Source organism: Pundamilia nyererei, unplaced genomic scaffold (genome assembly GCF_000239375.1).
Source record: "Pundamilia nyererei isolate P.nyererei 1_Seehausen unplaced genomic scaffold, PunNye1.0 scaffold00067, whole genome shotgun sequence".
Lineage (NCBI taxonomy): Eukaryota > Metazoa > Chordata > Actinopteri > Cichliformes > Cichlidae > Pundamilia > Pundamilia nyererei.
The window spans coordinates 869,299-883,953 of record NW_005187468.1 but is presented as its reverse complement, the minus strand read 5'-3'; the positions used below and the strand labels follow the sequence as shown (position 1 = coordinate 883,953).

The 14,655-nt window shown below is 40.0% G+C and overlaps 1 protein-coding gene and 1 long non-coding RNA gene across 2 annotated transcripts in view; one reads left to right on the top strand and one right to left on the bottom strand.

The window, feature by feature from the left end:
* LOC102197963 (uncharacterized) overlaps positions 1–14,655 on the top strand; it is a 38,598-nt gene that overhangs the window by 6,244 nt on the left and 17,699 nt on the right. The window lies entirely within an intron of this gene.
* myom3 (myomesin 3) overlaps positions 1–14,655 on the bottom strand; it is a 68,851-nt gene that overhangs the window by 48,006 nt on the left and 6,190 nt on the right. Inside the window, exons 3-7 of the mRNA XM_005736073.1 lie at positions 10,549–10,653; positions 4,957–5,110; positions 4,436–4,593; positions 969–1,061; positions 523–611 (exon numbers count right to left, since the gene is read on the bottom strand). Coding sequence (XP_005736130.1) covers positions 523–611; positions 969–1,061; positions 4,436–4,593; positions 4,957–5,110; positions 10,549–10,653 — 599 coding nt within the window. The remainder of the gene's footprint in view (positions 1–522; positions 612–968; positions 1,062–4,435; positions 4,594–4,956; positions 5,111–10,548; positions 10,654–14,655) is intronic.

Sequence of the window (14,655 nt, the reverse complement as noted above, 5' to 3'; positions counted from 1 at the left end):
AGATTGGGATGTGGTGGAAAGAGAGATTTGCATCGTTGATTTGCAGCTGACAAATCTGCAACAATTGCATATGCCATCAGGTCAATCTGGACCATTTCTGGCATCTTGTTGAATCTGTGTTAAATAATTAAAGCAAAGAGGGTTAAACTTTTCCACTGAGTGTATGAAAAGTATGTTTATGGGGAAAATAAGGAAGTTTGAAAATGTTAGAAGTGTGAGATCTAAAGTTCATTTTTTCATGCTTCCGATGTATGATCTCGAAGGAATTGCACTCAGGAAGCCAGAACTCAGGTTTTATTTGAAAATGGGAAAAGATAAACTAACAACAAAAGAGGTAAAAGTTGTGTAAACCAGGTTTGAAAAATGTTCAAACTAAGTCAAATAATTTACTGTGTCAGTGTCTCATTGCCAGCCTGACTGAAACTAGACTCTTCAGTGTTTTGGGGGCAATTGTACTGTATTCCATCTTTGCTACTGGTTTTTGAGCAAAGCTGACTTGAGATGAAACAAGAAACCACTCACAGTTCACCACGAGCGTTCCAAAGGTCACAGCTTCACCCAGGAGACTCTTGGCTACCACTTTGTACTCGCCAGCATCATCAGGAGAGCACCTTTGTAGAAGATATAGAATGTCATCTGTTTGTGAGTGAGAGTTGAAAGTGGGTGAATTTCAAGCCACAAGAGATGTTGAAAAAGCTGTGACCTCTTTTCATGTGCTGGATTTGGGTAATAGAAAAAACCTGCAACACAGCACGCACATGTACTTCTTAATTGAACCGGCACGTTTTATCTCATAACACCACCATTTAATTTCCTTATCTTACCTACAAGTAGCTTCAGTTTCTTATTCCATTCCTAATTTGTCAGTGGCAAGGTCAAGTAATCTGCTGCGTGCCCTATCTTGCACACTTCCATCACATTCATTCCAGTTTTCCAGACTTAATTAGAGATTTGAGCTAGTGACCCACCTTCTGATCTCCAGTGTGTTGAGACCAAATTTTTGTTGAAGATTGTAATTCCATGGTCGGTCAGATATTATCAGCGGCTCACCATCCTTGTACCTGCCGAAAAAGTACATAATTTTTGTTTTTTGAATATCAGAGTAAATGAACAACAGGCTGTACTTGGGTGGTTTATGCTCCTGCCTACTAATTACTCATGCACAGCTTTCATAATCAATTGTTAGTTTGGCTGAATGTCTGACGACTACAGGGGGTCTTTGATCTGTTATTCTGTCTTGTGCTGGGCATTGTTGAGGGCAGCTCATTGGGCTTGATGGGTCCCATATGGGGTAGTGAAACTCATGAGCCACAGGTTGTGTGGATCTCATAGCTCATGAATACTAAGCATACGCAGTCTTTTCATCAGCTAGTCTCACAGCAGCTCAGGTATCAAGGTCGACAGTTTGGCACATTGCCTGAATTAACACAGATTATTTCATATTAATACTGCGTGCAATATTCAGCTCAGGGTTCTGGACAGCAATGTCATGGCTCTTGGTCTTTTTGGTTTTTTGCAAGTAAGTTTTGGACTTTTAATGTAACCTTTTGTTTATTTTGGATCAATTACATATTAAATAATGATGCAATGTAGTGCTGCCACTAAGGACTGTTTTATTCATAGAAGATTCATCTTTCTGTTTTTGCTCTGACTTCCCAATACCCAAGGATATTCAGTTAGCATGGATATAAAATATAGAAAGCAACAAATCATCAAACTCAAGAGACTAAAACCAGAATGCTTGCTAGCTTGATAAATGACTTAAGAAGTAATTTTCTAAACCTGGTTGTTTTTGTGTGTGTTGATAGACTGATTATTTCAACTCTGATTATATAACACGCAGTTTCTCCCCAAAAGGTACAACTCTGCAAACAGTTTATTCTGCTCTAACTTACTCTAACCAAGCGAGAAATGAAATTAAAGGGACACAATTATGCCGATGATCCCATGTCAGATTGAATAGAAACTTTTGGACAGTTAAAGAAGCAGTCACAGGGGGACTGGCATGGAGGAAAACAGCCATGGGTGGGCTGTAACAGGTGCCTGGTCTACAATATACAGTATTCTCAGTCTCATGTTTTCCTTTTAACATGCCTATGATTCAATCAAACCCCAAAATACAAATGGTTTAACATGCCAGAATAAAATTCCCCTTCCACTTAGTGATGTTAGGTCAGCTGTGCCATTAAACTTTTTTTTTTGTTTTTTTTTTTTTAGTTGTTCAAAAACCAACCAACCTTTTCCTTTAAAATTTTTTTTTTAGTAGATTTCAAAGTCTGCTATGATGACAGTCTTTTTCCTGCTTTCCTGCAGAGCAAGATCTCAGGCAATCCAATTGTTCCTTAGGCCACCAATCATCAATATTTCATTGAGAAAACTACTATTACCTAAATAAAAAAATAAATGTATAAAAAGGATTCACAGCATGTGTCTGTGAAGGTTCTCAGTCATCCAGGTCATCGTGGTCTAAGGAGCTTGGAAAGAAAAGCGTCTGGACTTCTTTAAGTTGCTTGAAGACATTTCACCTCTCATCCGAGAAGCTTCTTCAGTTCTAAGGGTCAACTGGTGGAGAGTCCCAGATTTAAACCCAGTGGATTTCAGACCCAGCAACACACTCAGACAAAAACTGGTTCACCCGAAAGACAAAACTTCAAAACACAAACTTAACAATGTGGTGTATGCTGTACAGTGCAGCGAGGAATGCCCAGACCTCTACATCGGAGAGACCAAACAGCCACTTCACAAGCGCATGGCACAACATAGAATAGCCACCTCCACAGGACAAGACTCAGCAGTCCATCTGCATCTAAAGGACAAAGGTCACTGCCAATGTTCACATTTTGGACAGAGAGGACAGATGGTTTGAAAGAGGAGTGGAAGAAGCCATCTATGTCCACTGTGAGCGACCATCTTTGAACAGAGGCGTTGGTTTACGACACCAACTGTCTGCCATCTATAATCCAGTTTTGAGATCCCGTCCCAGACGCCTTAACGCCCACTCACATCCTGGGCCATCTGACCTCAGGAAATCACATGATAGGGTGGGGCCAGGTTTCACAATGAACACACCCAAAACTCTGGCTGATTGTGACCCACACCCGTTTTCACACCTTGGCTGATGTGATTAGGTAGAGGATCATCAGGGGGTCCTTTGTCCCTCTTTGGGGGGGAAACTCCCACTGGGTTTAAATCTGGGACTCTCCACCATTTGACCTTAGAACTGAAGAAGCTTCTCGGATAAGATGTGAAACGTCTTCAAGCAACTTAAAGAAGTCCAGACGCCTTTCTTTCCAAGCTCCTTAGACTATGATTCACAGCATGAAAATTTGCTGTGAATAACATAAACACACGTGACACATAAACACCTAAAGCATAAACAGACTTCCTTATTCCTTATATTTATTATATGTAGTTATTTATGAGATAACATGACAATGCAGTTCAAAATATACACATTTTACAATAACAAATTGTGGATTCCTCTTTATGTCCTCTAGCTGCTGTTCTGGAAGTTCCAGAGTGTTCAATGGTGAACCAGCTATGCTGACGAATGTTTCTCCTGTCTCTTCTTTACTTTTAAAATGTTCATTTATCAGCTGGAACAAATGCAGATATCGATATGTATGGCTAGACCAGAGGATAGGAACCCATTTCCCCAGGATATTGCACCTTGTGTTATAGACAGAGACCAGCTATGTATGTGATGTGTCTGTTTCTAAAAAGGGTGGATTTTCCAAGTTGAAGGATACTGCATGCTCACAGAGTAGTCAATTACAGGGTTGACCCACCGTAAAGCATACCCTGCTTTTTCCTCCTCAGTGACTGTAATGGGAACCGTAATTTATTAAATAAGCATCATGTTGCGTTCAGTGAAATTTGAAATCAGTGACAGTGTCTCTGAATTCAGCCGCAAAATGTCGAGTTCACACATCAAGAAAGCTAAAGGGCTGTTTTCCTCAGACTTTTAAACAATCTGGCTTCTTCATTTAAGCCCAAGTAGTCGCATCTTGCTGGCCATTAGAACAAATGCAGTTTTATGGCAATTAAACATCGACTTACTGTTCATTTATAATGTTGACAGTATAAAAAAAGTAGTTTCTCAAGTAAAATGCTTAGAACAAGTTTTGTGGTTTGTTATTTTTATATTGGTATTTATTTTTCTTAAGTTGGTCATGATTTTGTAGGAAGAGCGATGCTCCTGGATTTTTCAGTTGTAGTTTTTGGCCCTTACAGCTCCACAAGGCAAGGCCCATCTGGTTGTATTATATTCAAGAGAGTGTAGACATTTCTACAGCATATCTACAAAACTAGACAAGTGACATCATAGGTTAACACCACAGGATGCAACTTTGCCCATGGTCCTGTGATTTTTGTGGGGAAACTGCACATTTTTAGCATAAAGAATGCAGTAGTAGAAAGAGATGAGGGTACTCACCATGTCACCTTTGGGGTTGGACAGCCCTGGACAGTGCAGGAGAGTTTCACAGTCATGCCTTCCCAGACAGTGTGAGCCCTCAGAGGGATTGGAAAGTCTGGGGCCTTCTGACTCAGTTGCTCCAGGTACCTCATGTGGGCAGATGCCTTCATTTCTGCCTGAGGTACAGACAGAGTGGTGAATTTATCCATGGAAGGAAAACATGAATGTCTATAAATATTTATTGTAGATAAACACACTGTATTTTTTAAATATAGCAAGTCTCTGTGCTTTGGTTGTCATTAAAACAAGCGGGAGGACCAAGGAAGGATGGAAAATTATATATTAAAAATAGCAACAGTAATCAAGAGGGAACCTTTCTGAAAAATATTCTGGTTGTTATCTACCAATCAGAAAAGCGGTATTTATTTAAGGTGGAAAAACTGTGGCACTTTTTCTCCAGAAATGCTAATATCTAAACAGTTTTGTAGTCTTTTGATGAATAAAATAATGGGATTCTTAAGACAAATACTTGACTGTACCTGTTTGCGAAGAGCTATCTTGTTAACACGAGTGCGTAACAACTGCTGGTTCCTGATCACATCGATTTCCACCCTCTCCGCCTCATTCCCAAACATTGTCCACTGCTCTCTCTCATACTCTTCATCAGCAGCCATGGTTTCTTTTAGGATTTCCCTGTTGGTGTAAACCATGAAGTAATTTAAATTTGTTTGGTGGTTATTTATTTGCTGTTTCATAATGTTGGATGATTTGTCCCGGGTATAGTATTGTGAATGCTGTTGAAAAGAAACAACACTACTACTACATTGCTCCATCCTGCAGTAGCTTCTTTGTAACCTCTGCAGGCTTTGATGTGTTATATATGCCATGCTAGGTCCCAGAGGTTTTTTTTTTTTTTTAATCTTTGTTTTTTACTTTATTGCCTACATTAACTCTACTTGTGTCCTTGTTTGGGCATTCAGTAGGACAGTAGTGAGCAATTAATTTTCTCAAAGGGTCACTGGGACTGGTTTGGAGTACCAGTTATGCTAATGTGGCCTCTTGATGTAGTCCACAACAGCCCAAGTCGCTTGTGTGGCCTCTTGGGGAAATTAATGGCCCACCCCTGCACTAGGAGGTGCCAGATTGCCATTTTGGTTGTCTCACTAACTCGAATCATCCAATAGATCAACAGATTTAGGTCTAATATTACTGTAGTTTCTGTAGGTGTTTCTCTCTCCAGGCTGGGGTAATTAATCCCAAGGCAAACTTCGACTGCATTGGACGGAGTTTTCTGTCTGGGTTGTCCTTACCAAGGATGATTTAGATCATTCTGCTTAAAAAGTGAATTTTCAAAAACAATTTTCTCTCATTAAAGCTCCAAAGTTGTTAGCTACATACTTTTTTTACAGCTCTCTTTTGGATGCTGTTGAGGCTTGTGCACTGTGACCGATAGTTATGCTGACACAGGGAGATGTAGCTGGTGCCTGTCTGCTAAGCTTCACCTACATTAATTAGATTCACTGAACTGGACCTCCCAAAGGTGTTTGTGCTGTTGGTGTGAGTAGCATGTTAAAAAAACACCTAGCATTCATCAGAGGTAACAGCAGAAACGTGAATTGCAGGTAAAATTTTAAACATGTTTTGCAATAGATGGCTTTACCTTTTGAGAGAATCCAAATAGCGTTTCTTTTTCACTTTAAGAGGGCCATAATACAATTTCAGTGTGTCCCACTTCATTTACAGTCAAATGCTAGTTTTATGATATTCGTCAGATTGTCTTCTCAAACGCTTCTTGATGAGGTCATTAGTTCACTGCTCAATTTGTAGCTTTCTGTCCTTTCATATAGCACGCTTCTCGCACACGTTCAAAGGCTTTGAGGCGTCGGTATTTATGAGTTGTACATCAAGCCCGGCTGCCACTGCTGATTCACATCACTGTAAAAACGATGCAACGCTTCTACCCTGATGAACACCTCTTCAGGAATCCTTCAGGTGTGGACAGTTCAAAGCGACACTGTGTCGTCGGCCGTGTCACATCCTTGACTTGCCTTTCATCGGGCTGGTTGTCATGGAGATGCAAGGCAGTTGTGATAGTATATTCAGTCAGAAGAAGCAAATTTAATGTTGTTGTTTTTTTTGTTTTTTTCAGGGCAAAAAGGTGACACACTAAGTAGGAAAACTTGCGTTACTAGCGGAAGAGGATCAAGGCTTGCTTTTGATTAGTCTCTTCTTTTGTGTTAATCTAAGTGTTTGTGAAGTTACAAAGTTAATCCCCACCAGCTCTCAGCTCTTGAACCTGTGCTCTGATCTCCTTGTAAGCTGTTAAACAAACCAGACACCTCTTAAAAAATTAATGAAGCCTTACTGGTAGCCCATGCACGTTTGCATGACATGTTGACGGTATGAATATGTATACATCTCCTCTGTACATCCAGTTAATCCGTTTTAATAGATATATACATACTGAAACATGCTATCATGTAATTATAGTCATTATGAATACTCCTCTCTCATCATGGTAGAGTGGATGTGCATCTTGAAGCATTTTTTGACTGACACACCCCAGGGCTTAATTATTTGCCACAGCAGAGAGAAAGACTCTTACATATTCACACGAGCAGTTCTGAGCTTTTTTGCTAGAGCATGAATCGCTCGGTAACTGGCCGAGATCTTTCAGTTAAATGCGCAAACTTCTTGATTAAACGGGCAAATAAATATGTGCAAACACACACTAACAATCCCATGTGCCTAAAAACAGAGTTTTTAGTATTTTTTGCCACCGGCTTGTTTAGCAAAGTGTGTTGGTGCTTTTAATCTCTGTGGGTTCAGATTTAAGCCTAGAGTGGAATGAACCACTGGATCACATCGAGTCAGTGGGCATGAAGAGGTTTATGGGTTTATTATTTCTCCAAAACCTTTCCTGTCTCTGCAAAGAAAAGGAAAAACCTTCTTGCCAAGACAAACCGGGCATGCATGAGTCAGCTGCATAGTTTATTTCTTACCTATGTGGGGAAGATACTGGAGAGACCATTACGTGAATCTGATAGGAACATGTAGTTGCCAGCACAGAATGATCTAGCACATTTGTTTCCGCACAAATCAAATCGAATGTTAAGCTCCCCCATCTTGCAAATGCTAAAGCAGAGGTCTGGAAATAGTGTGCCAGTTCTCAAGAGCTTTCAGCTTCATCCTTCCATCGTTTCGTTTTTGGCCCGTAGAGGTCAGTCATCTTCAGCTTTTTCCAGCCTCCATCCTAAACTATCCAACTACACTGTGTTCATCTGAGCACATCTGAGGAGAAAGGAAGTTTGAAGATGCACTTCAGAGGGAGTCGACCTTGCAAATTTGCGCGGTAGGGTTTGGGTCTTAAAATCTGAAGGTGACACAAAACTGCGGCATTAGCTGAGCATGTTTGTGGATGGATAGTCACTGGTTGATGAGATAGGAGGGTTGTCGTGGTGATATGGAAGAGGGGACATAATGAGATGCTAAGTTGGCAGGACTACATCATTGCAGCTGAGGCTCATTACTTTCAGTTGTGTTTTGTCTTTCAAGAGGGTGTGATTTCACCCTCGATGACTTCCCCTCTTTTCACTCTTGCTACTTGGCAACTGTCTTCTACTATTTCTAATCTGCTACTTTAATACTCGTTGTGACCTCTGTTCATCTGTCTATTTACTTTTTTCGGCCACTTGCCAGCCAGCGCTTCCTTTCATGGCCTGAAGAAGGAAATATCTTTTATTTTTAGCACTTATGATGAAGTCTACACTAGCGATGTCAAATCCTTTTTGACACAAGAGTGTAATCAGGTTGTGGATAGACTGGAGAACAGGAAACTGGCTGCTGCTAAGCCTTTAAATTTGAAAGTGCTATTGACTTGCAACACAGACACTACGTGACCCAGACAGGACAAGGTGCCCCTAGAGCAGAAGAGGGATTTTAGTAAAGCAAATCAAGTCACTAGAGGCAACAATCCCTCAGCGTGTGTTCTCTGTGACCTAAACCTCTCTATTCTGGGATTACTTTTAGATATGACAGCCGAGCAGTAATCCTGTCCTGGCAACATGACCGTAAGACACTTAGAAAGAAAAAGAGTTCATACATGTCATCAGCAAAATCCTCTTATATTCTGATTCACTTACTAAGTTAAAGACCATGTGTTCTGGCAAAAAAAATAAAAAAGTCCAGCTTGAGTACCAGAATATTTATTCTTTTGCTTCGTATATGAAGTCCAACACAATTAACCAACATGTCTTTCAAATCGACCCACAAACCAGTTTTATAATTCCCTCTTGAGCACATGGAGGCCTTTTTTCTTTAAAACCTCATGCTCCTTTTGGCAGACTGCCTTCACTCTTCACTTGTTTGAAAACCAAACCGTCTGCTGCAAAGATGCTGCAAAGATAGGCTGTTATCAATGGACCCGACTGCACCAGACAGGAGAGCACTATGTAGGTGGTATATGTTCTATAAGTGAAAAAAAAAAGACCTTTTTTATTTATTTATTTAAGTTTCTTTACTTTCACAGGCTGTTTGCAAAGTCCTTATACTCAGAGTCATAAAGTGATTAAAAAAATTCAGTATCTTTTAAATTAAAAACCAAACTAGTAGGTTTAATCTGCAGTAGTCTGTAGATGTTAACTACATAGGTAGTTAAGTGAGTAACTGGGTAGTTCATCATTTTATTGGAGAGCTAGCGCGGAGAAACAGTCGGCCATTTGCCCTCACTTTCATACCTGTGGTCAACTTATAATCACTATTTAACTCAGCACCCATGTGTTTGGACTGCGAGAGGAAGTCAAGAGTCCCCAGGGAGGACTCGTGCAGGCACAGCAGAACATGTAAACTACACAGGCCATCACATTCAAGCCAAGGGCTTTCTTGCTATAAGGCTAACCACTGCCCCACTCTCTGTAAATGAACCAGAGTCAAAAATGAAGATGTTCGATAGCTTGAGTTTATCAGACAATCATCAGTATCGGCTGACTCCTATCTTAGATTAGCTGTCATTTGAGCGTGGCGGTAGTTGATGTTTATCAATGGTGTCCCATCAGTCTCGATCCTGGTTACAGTTTCATGCATTTGTGTGATGAAGGGTTTCATGAACATTAAATAAATGGGGAAACAAATATTTATTATAATTAAATAGCAAAAACAAAAGAGTTTTATGGACTAACAAATAAAACAGTGCTTTGTGCTCTACATCCCTCCACAGGATGTGAGACTCCCCTGCTTCTATCTATAACCACAAAAATACAAACATATCTAATATCCTTCTTCTGCATGACTGCAGTTGAATAGTTATTGCTTATTTGGTCCATGACATCAGCCAGCAAATGAAGGGACCCAGCTGGCCTTTTATAGACTGACGAGAACGAGGGAAAAAACCCTGATTTCCGTTGTTTACTGAGATTCTCTATTGACAGAAAGGCTCTTGTGCTGTATTAGCTCGCAGGGCAAAGCGTCAGTGGAAGTTGACCCACTCTTCTTCCTCAAATAAACTGGAGAGAGAGCATGGATAGTGACGGAGAGGCAGGGGTTTTATGACATAAACAGATCATCCAGGAAGGAAGTCCTCAGGAAAAAAAAAAGTGGAGCCTTGTTGACAGTGTGAAGAGACTCGTCCATGGTTGCTGCCCTTTTTTTTTTCATGCACTGAAGATTCATCCTGCGTTAGAAATCCCCGCATCAAGACTTGCAGATGCAGGCTTCTGGTTTTTGTGAGCCTCTGCTACTAGGACTATTTAAAGGATCATGTGGTTGCTCTCACTTTCTATGCTTTTGAGTCCCATTTTTGGACCTCAAGGATGTTATTGTTGTTTTTTTTTTAAAAAGAGGATGAATTGACTGCATCGTCCTGCAAGGTGATATGCATTTGTTGATAGATATCCATTGAAATTCCCAGGACACATTTCACTGAGCTTGACTCGTCTTATGGAAGTATTGAATATTTACGACACTAGAATTAACACGTTTCAATAAAGACATTCTTGTCTAGTAGTTCATCCACAATTATTAAAATGTAAATGCAAGGATTTCAAATTTAAATTAAAACATAATTTAAATGTAAAAGTATTTTTCAACAAATTACATCTGTATGAAGATGATCTGTGAGCTGTTTTGTGCCTCACCATGTTCTGTGCCGAGGGAAGTTGTCCATGTCGAGGACCTCTTTGACTGACATGACATCACCGGGTATGATAGGAAAGACACCTGAATAGGAGGCCTCCTCATCGCTGTGACATCCAAAGTGTTGTGGAGGACAAAAAAATAAAATAAATAAAACAAAGCATGATTAACATGCATCTTGCAAATCATCAAACGACACACAAAGGTGACAGATTACAAAATAGATATCTTCCCTTGTCATCCTTCACAGTTATCTATTCTGCTGATAGAAGGATATTAGCACGCCTATTAACTTTGTCATGGATTATGACACAATATCCAATCTGTTGTTCATCAGGCCATTATTCTCCTCTGCCACTAGAAAGCAGCACTGCCTCTAATATCCTCTAGCTGAGAAGCACAGGAGGCCGTGCATCAGAGAGTGCTTCGGTTAATGTAGGCAAATACAAAGTACATGAGGGTTCATTTATTCAGGCGCTCCAGGGATTCACTTTAAAGCAGGCAACTCTTATCTCAGTTAAGAAAACAACTTTTATGCATCTTTTCTGGTTCCTGTTGTGAAGATGTAGCGAAGTAAACAATGGCAAACCAAAAATCAAACAAGACAAAGGAAATTGCAAAGAAAATAAATCCATCACAGGCAGAACTTCTTTGAAACACATCCTCTGTAATGTTTGTCACACTAATATACCCTCTGTCACTCTGCAGCTCTGGGGTAAACCCAAAGCGTGGTTCATAGGATGGTGTAGCATGTTTGTCACTATTCAGTTTATACTACTCATGTGTTGTCAGTAGTATTACTGTGCAAGCTGCTAAATTGGATTCGTTACTATTTTAAATGGGAAATACAAAATACTGCTTTGTTAAAACATATTTTAATTTTAGCTATGACCCTGTGGCAATGGGATACGAGCTAAAAACAGGATATTAGACACAGTGGTAGGGCTGAAACAGTCGTGTCTTCAGGTTCTTGTCTGTGGGCAGTAAAATGTGCAGTGTTTGCAGAATTGTAGCCTTGTGCTTTATGCGATTATTCAACTAGCTTCATCCCATGTGGGGTTTGAAAACCCTAATATAGCCATTCGAGCAGAGCAGCATACGACCTCTTTTCTCCTCGAGTGTGAGAAATGTCATAACTGCAATCAGCTGCTGCTTCTGCTCTGTCAGTGTTCCCCTTTTCCTCACTGGTGTACAAACACATGTTATTATTGTGTTTGTCATCAAGAGGAACTGCGGTTGGTGACGTTAAGCTCATGCAAATGTATAGGCGAGTTTATTGGATTGTTTATGACACGGTCACAGCCATTTGAAAGTTTTACTGGCCACTATAGTGAACAGTAAAACTTCAGGCTCTACAGTATGTTTGATTCAGGTGATGGTTTGGCTGTTTGAGCTACATTTAGTGAGGGGGAATATACCAGATGAACTAAACATAAACTGCAGTCACTGGTCACATACAGGAGAGTGTAAATATTGATGCACTGCCAACACTTCTCCTAGTTACCGCCTAGTTATCGCTTCATCATATACTACTCCACCAACCCCCCCATTTGTTTATATTTTGCTTTCAAGAATTATTTATATATATTTTTTTCTAACACGGTCTTTTACAATAAGTCCTTAGTCTTTCTTACATTTTTTCAAAAGCCTTCTTTAGACACTGGATGCTTTTCACTCATTTTTGTTTCACTCCTTTTAGCTGTCTCTATATAACAGACAACGTAGCAAATTTTAAGCCAATTTCAAATCGTGTCTTTAGGCAAAACCGATCATCATTACCTAGCCCAACTTGTTTCCAAATTCTTTAGTTGACTCTATAAAATATCCGAAAAAATAACCAAATTTTACAGATAAAATAGTATTTTTGTCTATTAGCTGATGATTTAACACAGCAGTCCCCAACCTTTTTTGCACCACGGACCGGTTTATGCCCGACAATATTTTCACGGACCGGCCTTTAAGGTGTCGCGGATAAATACAACAAAATAAAACTAGTACCGGTACAGAAAAAAAGAAGATTTATTCCTAACACACGTGAAAAGACCCAGGAAACCCGAGTAAACGATAAAAACGATAACAAACTAACGCTGAAAACCGATAAAAACCCTGAAAACCATACATTTCACACCTGAGCCTCAACTCTCGCGGCCCGGTACCAAACGACTCGCGGACCGGTACCAGTCCGAGGCCCGGGGGTTGGGGACCGCTGACTTAACAGATCTCAGCAGCCTGTGCAGTATGTCTGTAAAAATTGAGGAACCTGAATATGTGGAGGACAAAAGAAAAAGCGGTAGGCCTGAAAAACCTATCTACGGTAGATGACCAGCATCTGAAGGTAGTGTCCTTAAAAAATAAGAAAAATAAAAACCCCAATCAAAACAGGACCTGAGAAATTGGCCTTCCTGAACCTCAACATTATTGAAACAGGGTGGGGTCATCTTGCAAGAGAATGGAACAAAAGTTAGTCAAAATCCAAAATGTAGCATTGAAGCATCCACCAAGATCCATGGAGAACTACACCTACAGACTTCGAGAAAGAAGTTACAAGAAAGCATCGCAAGAGTTCAGGCTGTGTCGACAAAAGAAGGTGTTCATAACAAATAGTGATTTTCCCGCACATCACTGTAAAAACTCTGTTTTTGCCTTTTATGTTTTCCATGTTTCAGTAAACTGCTGCACCTACTTCCCGTTTTTCTAGTAAAGAAAAGACTTTTGCCCAATTATGCAGATATGTACATTTCTGAGCCTACACTGCACCACAAACTCTGTGTGAATTTCCAACATAAAACTGAGTCGACGTTATCCACAGTATGTGCACCACCATGGAAGGAAAGAGGCTTTTGTTGTTGTTGCAGTTGTGAAACTGAATAGCACATTTGTAACACGAGAAGCACAAATTTGAGTTTTTTCCTTATCTGAAGACGAGGCTTACTCTTTTAGAATAATTGCAACCTCAGTGAGAGGCTATTTTATAAGTGCGAAGGCTTCCCTTGTTTTTCTTATGAAATGAAAACCTTTTCTTTTTGTTTTTAGGAATATGCATTAGCTTTTTTGGATTCCTGTTAATTAAAAAAGCTGCTGCTCTTATTCTTCCTGTGAAGTAGTGTACGTTACTTTACCACAGAGTCCCACTGTAATAAATCAAAATCTCAAAATCTCAAATGTGGTGCCAGAACTGTATTTTTATCCACCTGCGTCACACAAACCCCGACCGTTGCTGTTAACATCTAGCCTCAAGCATTGCTTTCAACAAGTCATCTTACAAATGGCAATGCAAATTGACGTGACTTCTCTTTTTCTTTTGTTTGTAATCTGGGAAATTTCCCCATTTCACGGTGCTGAGAGAACAACTTCTGCTTTTGCTTTCCTATAATTGTATTTTCTTTCTATTGTTTGGGTTCCCATTGAATGTGTGTACCACTGAATAATGTTGTGTGTGGCTGGGTAGTACATATATATGTATGTGTGTGTGTGTGTGTGTGTGTGTGTGTGTATAAATATATGTATACACGAGGGCACATATAAACAGGAACTTATATGTGCCCTCCTGCATGGATTACTGCATGCAGTAATCCATGCAGGCCAAAAATGTCATGCCACTGCTGTTGGTTGAAAGAGAGTGGTTGTTCGTTTGTGTTTACAAACAGTGGGCTTCCTCAAAATATTAACTTGGTGTAACTGGAAGGAGGAAATAAAAAAGAGGGAAACTTGATGGAACTGGACGTTCTGTTATCGCTGTTTCATGCATGTCAACATACTGTACAAAGACTGTTTTGTGCTATTCTACAAATACAAAAAATGAAACCACTGTAGAGAAAACTGTTCCCTTCTCTGGTGTTGGCTAAACCTACCCAGAGGCCACTTTGCTCAATCTAACATGAAGATAAATTTGAGTGTGCTCCCACGAGCATGTTCTAAGTATAAATTTCACCAATGCACCTGCTCCCTCTCATGCTTCTTCTTTTAAACAAAAGGAGACATGACCTCTAAGTTCAGCTGAACTAAGCTAGATGGAATAATTGCTTATTTTCAACTTCCCCGAGGAGAAAAATTGGCCAGTTCCCTTTATTCTGCAATGGAGATTGTAGACCCACAGGTTAGCCTAATTT